A 13722-nucleotide genomic window follows, 5' to 3' on the forward strand; every position below is an offset into this window, starting at 1 on the left:
AAATTACACATCAACTCACCTTACCCATGATGTCACCTCCCCTCATTGGGCAGGGGTTACAGCAACTCATTTACACCAAGTGGCTCCCAGGAAGAGGCGCTGTGCTTTTATTTTGGTATCTTAGACCTCCCATCACTTTCACTAGGTTAGCATTTGTGTTCCCATTTCACAGAATAGAAAGCCGAAGCTCAGAGCAGTGACGTAACCCCTCCGAAGAACAAACTCCTCGTTCCCATTAGTTATGAATTTTCAAGAGACCCTGGGACCCTGGTGGGTTTCCAGAGCTTCCTGGCTTCCTGCCCAAATGCTCCAAAATCTTTTCCTGAGAAAGAAGAGCCCCTCAAGCCCCAAAGCATCTTTACCTCTAACTCGGCACATAAATGCGGGAGCATGGCTGGGTTCAAAGTCGCAGAGACCTTGTTTACAGGCAGGCTGCAACACAATTGGAACGTGGCCTAAAGTTTTAGTCTCAGTTTCTGCATCTATAACAGGGATAACTGTTGCACCTCTCTGTGCCCTGATCACAGTGTAAGGCTGATCAGTGAACGACCTAGCATGGTGCACATCGTAAGCGGCACTGCACAAAGTCTAACTCCCTACCCTGAAGGAAGCTGATGTTTGTCTTTGCCCAGCCCGGCTTGAAGGGTCTGTTAGTTGAAAAACCACAATTGCTATCAGCTGCTTATTCTTTTTCATTCTCAGTGGAACTAATTTGGTTTTACCAAACAGGGAGACAGGTTTCAAAAGCTTGGGTTGGCGTTTGTAATTGGCCGGCTTGATGACAATGCAACCCTAATCAACCTGTGATTGTACATCTCCGGCAGACTCTGCCCCAGCGTTTGATTTGTGGTCCCGGGCAGTGGAATTCAGTGGGTCGTATTCATTGCGTTGATAGGAGAGGACCCAGGAGCTTAGGCGTTTAACCCTGAGGTGATTAAGAGGGAAAAGGAGGAGTCATATTTATTAAGGCCCAACGATACATCAAAAGCCCTGGGCAGTGGCCGGCACAGCGTGGGCAGCGTGGACAGCACAGGTGAGACGTGCAGGGTGTAATTGATCACATTCTTTGATCCTCAAGTCTTGTGAGTCACAGAGACTCTCTGGGACAGTTTGGAAGCTCAGTGGGGTTTGGGCAGGAAGGAAAAAAACTCGAAGTATGGAAAAAAAGAGGCATGATTTTTTTTTTTTTTTTTTTGACAGGCAGCTAAGAAAGGTTGATTTTCTAGAGATGTGATTTTTTTGCTTGGTAGCCCCTGAGGCAGCTGCAAGTGTAGCTGGAGCCCAGGATTTCTGCAGAGTGGGAATGAAAAGAAGTGACAGTTTGGGGTATGTCTTGTATCACTGGGGTTCTTCAACAGTAAGCATGCATTGAGCACCTACTGTGTACAAGGCAATGCACTAACTATGCTTGGGAGTTGGAGTTTTTACATTAATAATTTTTTCTTTAAATCGTTGGCTCTCTGAATAGCTTATTATGAAAGTTTATTTAGGTGGAGATTGCACAGGCTGAGGCCTAAGACAATGGGTGGGCGTAAATTCTGGCACCACCATTCTGGTTATGTGACTTTGAGAGATCTACTTATCCTTTCCACGCCTCAGTTTCTATTGCAGGGTCGTATGATTGTTACATGGATGGAGTGTTGCTTGCTCTCAGTTTAATGGCAACAGTTTTTCTGGGAAAACCCTGAGGAAAAAAAGCTCCTACTTTCTTCTTCCGTGTTGCTCTTCATTATTTATTATTGGCATTAATACACGTATCCACCCTTCCACCATTTATCAGATATTGTGATTTGTTACCACAAAGACAAGTAACCCAGCTTTTGCCCTCATTGAACTCACAATCATAGGAAACATTTAGTAAAACAATTTACTATATGTACACTATGACATATATATGTTTTCATAGCGCTATGTACAAATTACTGTTGGAATATGCCGGCAAATGGAGGAAGGTTTCCCCTGGAAGGTGATGCTTTCAAAACAGGGTTTTGAAGAATGTATAGGAGTTCACATAGGAAGAGCTCAGTAAACTTAGTTATTATTGTTTGCTTTCTTTTTACTCCTTTTCTTTCTCTTTTGCTCTCCTCTACTCCTGTATATGTCTTCCCCCCTCCCTTTTTCTCTCTCTCTCCTTTCCTTCGTTTTCATGATGCTTTATTGTTAAGAACATCTACCTAGAAACATGCCAAGCAGAGAGAAGAGGACAGTGTGTTTAATTAGGAACAATTTTATTATGATTGTCTTCTCTAAGAAGCATATTAGTTTTTATCACCATAATAAGTCATTCTGTTCTCAACTTTGTTCCCAGTTCAATCTGGATGCATTTATTTGTAACTCACTTTCCATCTGCTTTCCCTTAAAAACGGGACTGTGCAAGGAGCCTCGCTCTGTAACAATGGATGTCTGGGGTACGTGGCGGGGCTGGGGGCACGGTTCGCTCCGGTTAACTCTTCCCTGGTCTTTCCCACCCTCAGATGGGAAGCCCGTGTCTCTGTCTCCGCTGGAGTCCCAGGCGCACAGCCCCAGGTACACAGCCTCCAGCCAGCGGGAGCGCGAGAGCCTGGAGGTGCGTGTGCGAGAGGTGGAGGAGGAGAACCGGGCCCTCCGAAGGCAGCTCAGCCTGGCCCAGGGCCGAGCCCCTGCCCATCGCCGCGGCAACCACTCCAAGACCTACTCCATGGAGGAGGGTACTGGGGACAGCGAGAACCTCCGGGCTGGCATCGTGGCGGGCAACAGCTCCGAATGTGGGCAGCAGCCGGTCGTGGAGAAGTGCGAGGTAAAGGGCGCCTGCAGCCTGGAGAGGCAGCCTTCCGACTTACTCATCCCCCCAGCCCTTGCACGTGTCTCCTGGAAAGAGCTGGCATTCTTGACTCTGGCCTGGGTGTGAATCTGGCTTCCTCCCTGCCTTTGCTGAATGGCCTGGCAAGTCGTTTAGCTTCTCTGAGCCTCAGTTTTCCCACCTGAAAAATGGGAATAAGAAGGCCAAATCCACAAAGATATTAAGCAGAGCTAATTGATGGAACCTACCCCTTGTTTCTTAGTGGTTCATTTTGACATGCTTAGGGTTCCTACACCTAGTTGTCATCCTGAGGGGGCCCTGTTACTTAGACTATAGTGTGAATGGTGCACCTGCAGTTGTGGCCCTGTTGGGCATTTCCCTTGGGCCTCATTGTCACTGCACTGTATGAACAGCTTCTGCAATTCGGAATCAGAGACTTGTTGCTTATCTGAAGCAGTAATTGGAACTTTGCTGGCTTTGAATATCATTCCCCCCACCCATTTTAGAGTATGGATTTCTTTTGGAGCAACTCTTTGGAAATTTGGAACACTTACCAATTCTCTTCTGTTGCCCCTGCCACCCTCACATGCCTGCATCCATGCTTACGTGTGTCCTGAAAATGCACACGAACTTCCACACTCATTTCCCACTGCTTCCAGTTCTTGCAGTGGAGGGGAATTAGAGCATGCCTGTGAGGAGCAAGGCCTTTGAGACACAGACAAGCCTGAGTTTACATCCCAGCCTTGGTGGTTTCTGCTGTGAGCACTCGAGCAAGTTACCCAACCTCCCTGAAATCCAGATGCCTCATCAGTAAACTTCGGAAAATAATACCTGCTTCGTGGAGTATTTGTGAGAATTATACTAAATGGGATGGCTATAGAAAGCCATGAGTGTGCCTGGTGCATAGTACATTTTCAAAATTATGGGCAATTTTTTATTATTTTTAGTCAAGTACAGATATTACCTGCTGTTTCTTTTTTCCATTTCCTGGAATAAAGAATGTTAGACTTCAAACTCCCTGAAGAGAGAACACTACAAACTGTAATATGCTGTTCATGTGATTGGGATTGCCAGTGATGTTGGTGACACTATCCAGCATGTCACTGAGGAACAGTGGCTCCCTCAGTGATGCAGACGAAGGCCTTTGGGAGTTCCCTGGTGAGGGAGGAGACTTCAGGTGAACTGACAAGGAGAGCCCCTGAGGATGGCAGGATTTCTCGTGGTTTCTCAAGCCTGGTGGAGGTACCGGTTGATGGAGAAGTGTGGAAAGGCAGATAGAGGGTATCCAAGGAGGGTTATCTCATGTGAGTAGCAAGAATATGAAACAAACATGTTGTCTTAGCAGGAAAGAATTCGGAATGTAGTGAGTCGGTCTTCTTGCTAAGCCCAGAGAGCCTGGCTTAGGGCAAAGCGGTTCTGCTGCACCGTCCTCGTTTGTTTACTCATTCATTGCCCAGACAGTTATTGCACCCATGTTACATATCTCATGCTGTTCTCTGTGTTGAAAAACAGCAGTGAAGAAAAAAAAGACAAAACTCCCTTTCTTCTGATTCTTACAGCCTGTAGGGGGAGGTAGGGGAAGAGGTAATAAGCACATAATGAAATACAAATGTCAGGGTATGGTAAACGCTGCGTGTTTACTCAGCCCTGACTGTATGCCATGCCCACTCTCCTGTAATCTCTAACAACCATCGTCAGCAGCTTGTGTGACTTAGTATCTCTATTGTGCGTCTGTGAAAATGGAGCCTCAGTGATGTTAACAATGTCCCTTGGTCTAGGCCAGTCTGGGGAGGTCCCTAATTTGGGGAACTTACGTTCTTGCCTTAGCGAAGGCTTGTTTGATTTCTTGTGAGTTCTCTTTCAGCAGGTGACAGCCATGGTGGTAGTTCAGGGCGGTTAGTTAGTTAGGTGAGATGGCCCAGGTTGAGGGAATTGTTTTTCACCAAGTATATTTACGTTATTATGACTCAGGCCTACCTAAAGAACCAACTAAGAATCAAGGAGGTGAGAAATAGAAAAGGAAAAGGGGAAAAAAAGGCAGAGTATAACAGAGGGAGAAAAGAGTTGTGTTTGCTGGGAGATTTCCTCTTGCTTGTAGCCTCACTAGCCAGCAGCTTCCCTCCCTGCTCAGTTTTCTGGTAGGTATGAATTTTATTTCAGAAGTGGGCTCCTGCCCTGAATCCCTGCAAAATAGCGCAGGCAAAAGACCATTGGCTTCTGAAGCTGGGAGTCATGAGTCTGAATCTTGGCTCCATTCCTAGTTTAATAGCTATGTGGCTTTAAGCAAGTAATGTCACTTTTCTGTTTTTCGTTTTCCTCATTTATAAATCACCAATTAAAATCACCTGCTTCATACTCTTTGAGCGGTGACAATGTCTCTTAGAACTTGAGGGAAACTCTAAGGTAGTTAGTGGTATGAGCCTTTGATTTCACTGGGAGTTATCAAAAAATCCCAACTAACAATGGTTTAAGCAAGATTTGCATCTTACTTCTCTTTGTGTCTAAGATGTCAGGAGGCCATCTGTGCAGGGATGTAAATATCAGGGATGTGGGATTCCTTTATCTTCCTCCCCAGCCTGCGTGATTGGCATTTCCAAGGTCATCTCATGGTCCATATGACTATCAGAGCTTCAGCCATGTTGCCCATGTTCCAGCCGGCAGGAAAGAAGCAGCATTATGGTGGGACATATTACCTGCCTTTAAGAACACGTCTTAGAGATTTCACACCTCACTTCCTCTTAGATCCCACTGGCAAACTCAGTTGCAGGGCTACACTTAGCTGCCACCTAGCTGGAGGGGAGTCTGAAAAAGATAGATTTTATTCAAGAAAGCCATATTGTCCAGTGACATTTTAGAGTTCTGCTACTACATTCACAATGAACATTCTCTGCCACATGGGTGGTTCCTGAACTTGGTTGTGCATTAGGACTATATACCAAAAATGCATATCCATGCGACCCACCCCAGACCTGCTGATTGACAATCTCTGGGAGTAGGACCCAAGAATATGGATGTTAAAAAAAAAAAAAAAAAAATCTGGGTGATTCTGGGGTAGGACAGACTGTTTAGAAACCATTGCTTTAAGGCACAACATATATAAATAATGCAATTCTCTTTGTCCTTGTGGTCTTTGAAAGATAAAACAGCAGTATAGGAATTCAGACCTTGAACATGTTGACTCTTACAGTAACTTACTTTCTAGTGTTTTGACTTGCACCTGAGAATTAGATTTTATTTATTTGTTTTGATTATCTTTTTCTGTGTTTCTTGATCATGTTATTTCTTAGATGCTTAAAGAGTTGTTTTTGGTAGAATTCTTCTGTGAGGAACCCCTGGTCCTGCTCAGAGCTTCCATAGATGCATTTGGAAGTCTTGGTCTGCTGCCGTCTTATTCCAAAGTGATCTACTATGGCTGCACATTTACCGTAAGGCGCTGGCTTCATACCCATGAGCAGTAGACTTCTTCTATCTCCGTCCATTGGTATCTTGAAGGATTTTAGTGAAAAAGCCATAGAGGCAAACAAGAAATGTCAGTCAGTGGAGTGAAAATAGAAGCTCCCTTTATCACAGCACTTTTTGGTTATAGAAGCTCATCTTGACATCCCATCAGAGTGCAGGGCCACGCAGCCAAGGATGCTGCCGTCATCTGTGCTTGTGCTGAAACTTCTCTGGGGTATGATGAGTATTTCTGAAAACTCTTCTATAATGACACCCAGGTGAGGCCGTCAACTGAGATACCTGGAGGTAGAAACAGGGGGCTCTCACCAGTCCCTGCACCTTCGTAACCGTTTGCTAATTATGTGGCTTACGAATAGTTGCCTGTTTTATTCTTGCATATTTCCATTGTCTGGGCAGTGCTGCTTCAGCGAAGCCCTGGTTTCTGTGTGTCTTGGAAGTTGGAACAGAATGATCCCCTTTGATGTTCACTCATGCACATGTTTGGAGATGTGTGTTTTTGACTTTCTGGTTCATGTCTATTCTGAGAGTCAGCTATGGTATAGCGGGAAAGAACCATTGGAACTGGGGCCAGAATTCCTGAACAGGAGTCTTTGCTTTGCCACTCACTAGTTAGCTTCATTTCTCAGTAGTAACGTATTGGTAATGAAAGTTAAGATTTAGCTAGCCCTTGCAGTGTATGAGACATCATGATAAGGCTTTACAAAGGTAGTAATATCTCATGTAATCCACACAACATGCTTTCTTCATGTGACGGATTAGAAAACTACAGCTAGGAAAGGTTACATAATTATTTCAAGGTTGTGCAGCCAGGAAGAGGTGGAGTTTGGTTTTAAACCCAGGCAGTTTGCTTCTGGGACCCGTGCTCTCGTCAGCTGCTGAGCCTCAGTCCTTACTGTGTGCCTGGCAGATGCCTCAGCTCTGAGGGCGTCAGGGTGACCAGTCACGACTGGGGGTCGTCTTTCACCTCGGCGGCTGTAACAGCCCCATGAGGGTAATCATCCCTTGGTGGGTCTAAGCAAGGCTCTGTCTGTTATTTTAAAAGAAGCCGGATTGTTTCCTTTTAGAGTGTGACTGCATTTGTTAGCTCGCTGGGGGTTTGGCATTTTGCTGGAGGCAATAGGTTTATAAAACTTGATACCTCTCAACTACATCTTCTGGGCCCCCAAAATGTAGCAGCTTAAAACATCAAGCATTTGTTGTCTCATACAATTTCTGTAAATAAGGAATCTGGGAGTAGCTTGCCTGGGGATTGTGGCTTTGCATCTTTAAGGGGGTTGCAGCCAGGGCTGCAGTCATCTGAAGGCTTGACTGGGGCTGAAGGCTCTGCTTTGAAGGTAGTTTGCTGGCGTGGCTGGAGGCCTCCGTTCCTTAGGACTGCAGGAGCCTTCTCCATAGGGCTCCTTGAGTATCCTCCTTACATAGCAGCAGGCTGTCCCCAGAGTAAGCAGTTTAAACAGAGAGGAAAGCAAAAGCCACAATGACTTTTATAACCTAACCTTGGATGTCATCAACTGTTATGTCTGCTCAATTGTATTGGTCACACAGTCTGACCCTGATACAACGTAGGAGGAGGCTACCCAGGGCATGAACTTTAGGTGGCAGGGATCTTTGGGGACAGTCTTGGAGGCTGGATACTACACCATGGCCAAGGCAAGGGGCCATATCTCTGGCAGCCTCCTGCCTGTGCTTGCCCCAAAGTAGCGTTGTCTTGAATCCACTTTGTAAGTTGTACTCTCTTGTAAAATTTATTTTAGAAATTGTGCCATTGAGAACAACAACAGAGAAAGATGCAACCCTCTTGTTTTAAAGATGATGAAACTAAAGCAGAGAAAAATAAAGGGACTTGCATGTGGTTACAGAGTTGCTGCTGCAGCCCAGATGATGATTCTAGTATCTCATCTCCTCATTCCTGTGTCTTCTGCCTTGGATGGGGAGAGGGGAACAGCGGTGTCAGCATCTGACAGAGCAGAGGGGAGTGAGCGGTTTTGAAAACTGTGGTTTCAGCAGCAGGGAAATTCTATTTCCAACCTTACTTGAAGGTGGAGGGAGGCGTGAGGGAAGAGGGAAAGAACCTCACGCCTGACTTGAGGAAATTTAGGGCTCAGACCTTAAATGTAGAACCTTCAGCTCACTATAAACTCTTTGTAATAATAATAATTATTCTGATTAATAATGATGACTGCTGATACATACGCAGCACTTACAAAGCACCGGGCTCTAAGCCCTTCGCATGAGTCATCTCAGTTTATCTTTCCAACAATGAGTTGACACGTTTATTATCCCTTCTTTATAGATGGGGAAACTGAGGTCCTGAGAGGTGGAGTTATGTCTTGAAACATGGGGAAGAGTTGGATGTAGGTGAGGCAGAGGGCCGGGGCATTCTAGATTGAAGGCACTTTCCAAAACCAAGAGAGCTTGGTGAGTTCTCCGGCTTGCCCATAGCACAGTGCTCGGCTAACATTTGTTGAATGACTGTGTGGACTTTTCAGATCAGGCCGCCCCTGCAGAGGCCCCAGAGGTGGGGGTGTAACACACACCAACGGTGCCGGATCAGCACTGGGCTGTTTTTAGACAACCAGCCTGTGCCAGACGTGGGTCTGCCTGTACAACAGGCAATAGAACATCACTAGAAGGATATTCTCTTGAACCGCCCCCAAATCAGTGTCACCACTTAATATATTTTCTGTACAAAATCTGGGTTTCTGATTCCTCAGTCAGGCAGGCCACGAATATGCAGGATGGAAAATGCTGGATGGTTCATTCATTCGTTGTCCATTTATTGGGCCTTGACTGTGGAGAAGGTGCTCAGAGTCACCCTTGGATGTTTGGTCCGTCCTGTTCTCACACCAGGCCCTGTGACCCCTGTGCCTCTGCCTACCCCTCGCGCCCTTGGCTTGGCTTCTAGCGTCAGGAGGAACACTGATGTCTGCTTTCTGCAGGCTTGATACAGTTTTGTCTTTGGGTCCGTGGTTCAGTATTTAGAGCAGACAAACATGGGCCAGTGGTTTCCCAAGAAAGTAAGCTGCAAACCTGGAGGTCTGTAAGATGATCTAGATGGCACATTAGCAATAAGTATTTTTTTATCTTAATAGTTCCCTATGTGTTTTCTGGTTACCCTGCGTTCAACAGCAGGACTCTGAACTCAACTCCTCACTTGCCACTGACTGAGCCCCGGGACCCTGAGCCAGTCGCTTCACTCCTCTGTGCCTCACTGTTTTCATCTTGAATTTTGGAAAACCTTGGATGTTAGCAAAACTCTGTGTATGGAAATTCCAAAGCCCTCATTTCATTAGAGGCAGTTGCTGAGGCTCTGAGAGGTTAAATGACTTGCCCCAGATCACTCAGCGGGCAGAACTGGGGCCACTGTCCAGGTCTCCTGATTTCCAGGGCTTTGCTCTCTGTGCAGGAGAAGGCTGCAGCCATTGTCGTCCCTTTGCCCTTCTCCTCCCCCTGGAAGAGTAGTGAATTCCGAGGTCTTGGGAGTTTCGGGGTAGCTGGAAGAAGAATGTGGCCTTTCCTGGTCTTATCCAAGTGAAGGGAAGTAGCATTCTCTACTTGAGAGGAATTGGAAATAGATTCTTTGAACACCCTCATACTCTCTCAAAATAATCACAGCCAGCATCTGCTGAGTCTGTACTATAGACGTGCTTCAAAGTGCTTTAGATAGAGCAGTGGGTCTCAGAGTCTCCCTGGGCCTGCAGCGGCAGCACCTGGGCCCAGGCTCTTCCCAGGCCTCGCTCCAGACCTCCTGAGGCAGAAACTGGCGCCCCGCACTCTGTTTTAACCAGCCCTTGGGTGACTGATGCACGATGGTGTTTGAGAGCCACTTTCTTGGGGTCCCCACAACTCCTTGAGGATTGTGCCCCCATTTGACAGATGAGAAAGTTAATCCGGGAGGCTGTTGAGAAAGGTCTCACTGTGCTGTTTATTCACTCATTAAACATTATCATCGATTTATTACCTGCACTTTCTGATACTGGCTTGTTTAATCCTCACACAGCCCAGTGGTTTGTCTATTTTTATCTCCATTTCACAGATGAGGCCACTGAAGCCCAGGGACATTAGGGGACTCCTCCAAGGTAATGCAGCTGCTTAGCTCTGTGGTTGTAGCTCAGATCAGGTCTGTCCATGCTTGTTGAGGGCTTTCCGTGCTACCTGCCCCTGCTGCTGACCCTCGTGCCGCCTCTCTGTCCCCAGATGTGTGCTTCTCCCCAGCCACCGTGCAGCTTCTGTCTTCTGGGAGGAGACCGCCCCACTGCCGAGACTGCAGCTGCAGTTCAGGATGTGGGCTGAGCTTGTCTTTCCATAGCACACGCGGTGCCCACTTCAGTGGTTTCCCTGCTTATTCCCTCAGTGTCCCTAATAGGAGATGCTTTAACTGAATTGCACCCTGGGCACAATGCCCCAGAGGGAGCAGGGTGGGTGGGAGAAGCTGTGCTGCCAGGGCACGGGTAACTCTGCCTGGGCCACAGCTTTGCCTGCCGTCCCTTAGTTTGGTCTGAATTTCTTTGGGGACAATTGTTTTTTCCCCACATCCCTATTTGAGAAAATGCCCTCTGAAGATTTTTTCCTGTAGGGAGACAGAGCACAGAGAACTTTCTTTTTCAGGTTTTCATGGGGCCTGACAAGTACCAATTCAGAAGTCCCAGCTGTCCCTGAGCGTCCCGGGTGACAGGCTGTTCTGGTCCAGTCACTGAAATGCCTTCTCCTCTCAGATGCTCTCCCTGCATCCTCTCCGTTGGGGTGATATTGGCTACTCTGGGATGCAGGGATGCTGAGCTTGCTGTTGTGAGAGACTTCTCAGTCTCTGGTGGGGTTGCCTGGTTGCACTTGACCCTGTGGGACGTGGACTGTGTAATTCACCTGTGTTTCCTCCGAGCCCAGCACCGTGCCTGGCACAACAGCAACTCCAAAAACATCGATGTCATGAATCCTTCCTGCACATTCTAAAATGAAGGTCACCACTTGACCCAGTTCACAGCTCTAGCACTACCTTACCTGTCTTACCTGTATGTTCAGGTGCAGCTTGCAGAGATTCATGGTGTACTGGGCACCATGCCAAGGACTAAAGGAAGTGAGTAGAAGCCTTAAGTATTTCTTTAGAAAGAGCTTTTGTGGTCTTAAAGCTTAAAAGCTTTGTAAATCTCCTGAAAATTTTGAGCAACTTCCAGTCCCGCAAGCTCCATTCATGATAAATGCCCTATACAGGTGTCCCATTTTTTTTTATCTCTTACATTATTTTTACCGTACCTTTTCTATATTTAGATGTGTTCAGATGCACAGATAATTAGCACTGAGTTACAGTTGTCTGCAGTATTCAGTATGGTAACACACTGCACAGGGTTGTGCCTAGGAGCACTAGACCACACCGTATAGCCCAGGTGTGTGGTAGGCTACACCATCTAGGTGTGTGTAAGTATACTCTGATACACAATGGAATCACCCAAGGGTGCATTCCTCGGAACAGAACCCCATCGGTGCATGACTGTAATTTCAAGTATGGAGAAGAAAGCTTAGTGATGGGGCCAGTGGTCCCAGAATCTGAAATTCTTACCCCGTCCTTTGATGAGAGGAATGTGCTCTGAGTAGTTTTGGCTGTCCTTAATCTGCCACACCAAGAAACTTAAAAACCTGGACTTCATAGCTTCAATACTCAAAGTCATCATGACAAGACTGTTTTTGTGACCCTGCTCTTTCAAGGAACATTTATCCCTGTTCTCTTCTCTTTCCACATCCCCCCAAGCCCTGCCCCACTCCCATGGTTTACTTCTGTACCCGTGAAATTTTGGACCACCCAAAACTCTTCCAAGAGCGTGTTCTATGACACTCTGATTTTCTGCTTTCCTGGGTAGCGGGGCCCTGCCGCTGGGGCTGCAGATGATGAATTTATTCATGGTGGCAGGTGTATCCGATGAAACTACAGAGATTGGAAAATTATGTAAAATGTTTGAGAATGTGCGCGCTTGTGCTTACATTTAATGGGCCTATTTAAAAAAGTCCCTGAACCCTGAAGCCAAGACAAAGTTTGATATCTTGGAGGCTGTATATTTAAATATTTGTGATTCAGAAGAGCCTGATTCAGCACGTTCTTCCCCATCCTCACCCCCTTCCCGGTTAGGTTTCCCATGTGCAGGCATTTTCCTATTCATTTCCGTCATGATTTAAATGGTGAAGGTTGAATCCGCATTACAGTCTTTCATCCTGAGTCTTTTGCAGATATTATCCAAAGATAAGCAGCGGTCCCTTCCTTTTACAGGTGGAGAAATTAAGATATGCATAAACCCAGAGGGATCTGAGCTCTCCCCTCTTTTTCCTCCCTCACCCCTTTTCTCCCTCCTAACACGGGGTTTCCTAACAGCAGTACTCTTGTTTTTTGTGGTGGGGCTGTCTTGTGCACGGTGGCGTGGTTGGCAGCATCCCTGGCCTCTACCCGCTAGATGCTGGTAGCATCCCCACCAGTCCCCACCAGTAGTGACCATCACGAATGTCTCCAGACACAGACACACGTCCTGAGGGTTGTTGGTGGGGGAGGTGAGTTGCCCCGTCTCAGCAATCACTGCCTTCCGGCGGAGTGGTTAAAGATCCTGGGCACCAGAGATTGTGAATTAATTGGTCTGAGGTGGGGCTGGGGCACAGAGTATATTTTTAAAATCTTTTGAATATTTCTGAATGCCCCAGGGTTAAGAATCTCTGTCCCCAAGTTTGAATTCCAGCGCTGTAAGCCCGAGTCTCCTGATCTATGATGCTGAAATGCTAATGCCGCACCTGTCTCATACAATTGTGAGACCCAAGTCTCGTAATCCGTGCAAACCATGAAGCACAGTGCCTGGAATGGAGTCATTTGCTCAATACATGTTAGCTCTTGTTGTGTTGTTTTTTCCTCTCTCGCATCTCCGCTCCTCTTTCTTGGTACCAGGTGCAAGGGCAGAGGGGAGGCTGCAGCGCCCATGCAGGGGTGGGGGTCTGCGTGTCGAGTGTGGTCATGTGGGGGAGCCAAGGGTAGCAGGAGGTGATGGTTCAGGGAGCAGTGGTGGCAGCTGCATGGGGGTCCTGATAGATGGGGAAAGGGGCTTCCATGCAGGAAGAGGAGCAGGTGGAATTGCTGTGAGCCTCTGGGAGTCCTGCAGGTGTGGAAAGCCCATCGTTATAGGATTTCTGAGAAAGACGAGGTTCTGGATGAAGTTGGAGGTCCAGCTTCTGGCACTAGGAGTAGATGGGCAAGGTGGGGTGAAGGTGGAGTGAAGGTCATTGGAATTAAAGAAGTCACGGATGTGGGTATGAAGCTGAGGGATGATCAGGATAATGGGGATTTGGGAAGTTGTGCCATTTAAGCGAGGGCTGTGGGTAGTTCTGGAAAAGAAGCAGCATCTCTCAAGTGCCCTCCCTTTTATCGAAGTACTGGGTGCTGGAGGGAACGTCTTTGTCCTGCCATACCCTTCAGGACAGTACTCGGCCTGGAATGCATGTTAGGAGGCAGTTTCCAT

General features: G+C 47.0%; 1 protein-coding gene across 2 annotated transcripts in view; it reads left to right on the top strand.

Moving 5' to 3' along the window:
• LARGE1 (LARGE xylosyl- and glucuronyltransferase 1) overlaps positions 1–13722 on the top strand; it is a 446568-nt gene that overhangs the window by 175338 nt on the left and 257508 nt on the right. For both annotated transcript variants that reach the window (XM_045553007.1, XM_045553008.1), the window contains one exon: positions 2475–2776. In XM_045553007.1, coding sequence (XP_045408963.1) covers positions 2475–2776 — 302 coding nt within the window. The remainder of the gene's footprint in view (positions 1–2474; positions 2777–13722) is intronic.

The sequence above is a fragment of the Lemur catta genome, chromosome 6 (genome assembly GCF_020740605.2).
Source record: "Lemur catta isolate mLemCat1 chromosome 6, mLemCat1.pri, whole genome shotgun sequence".
NCBI lineage: Eukaryota > Metazoa > Chordata > Mammalia > Primates > Lemuridae > Lemur > Lemur catta.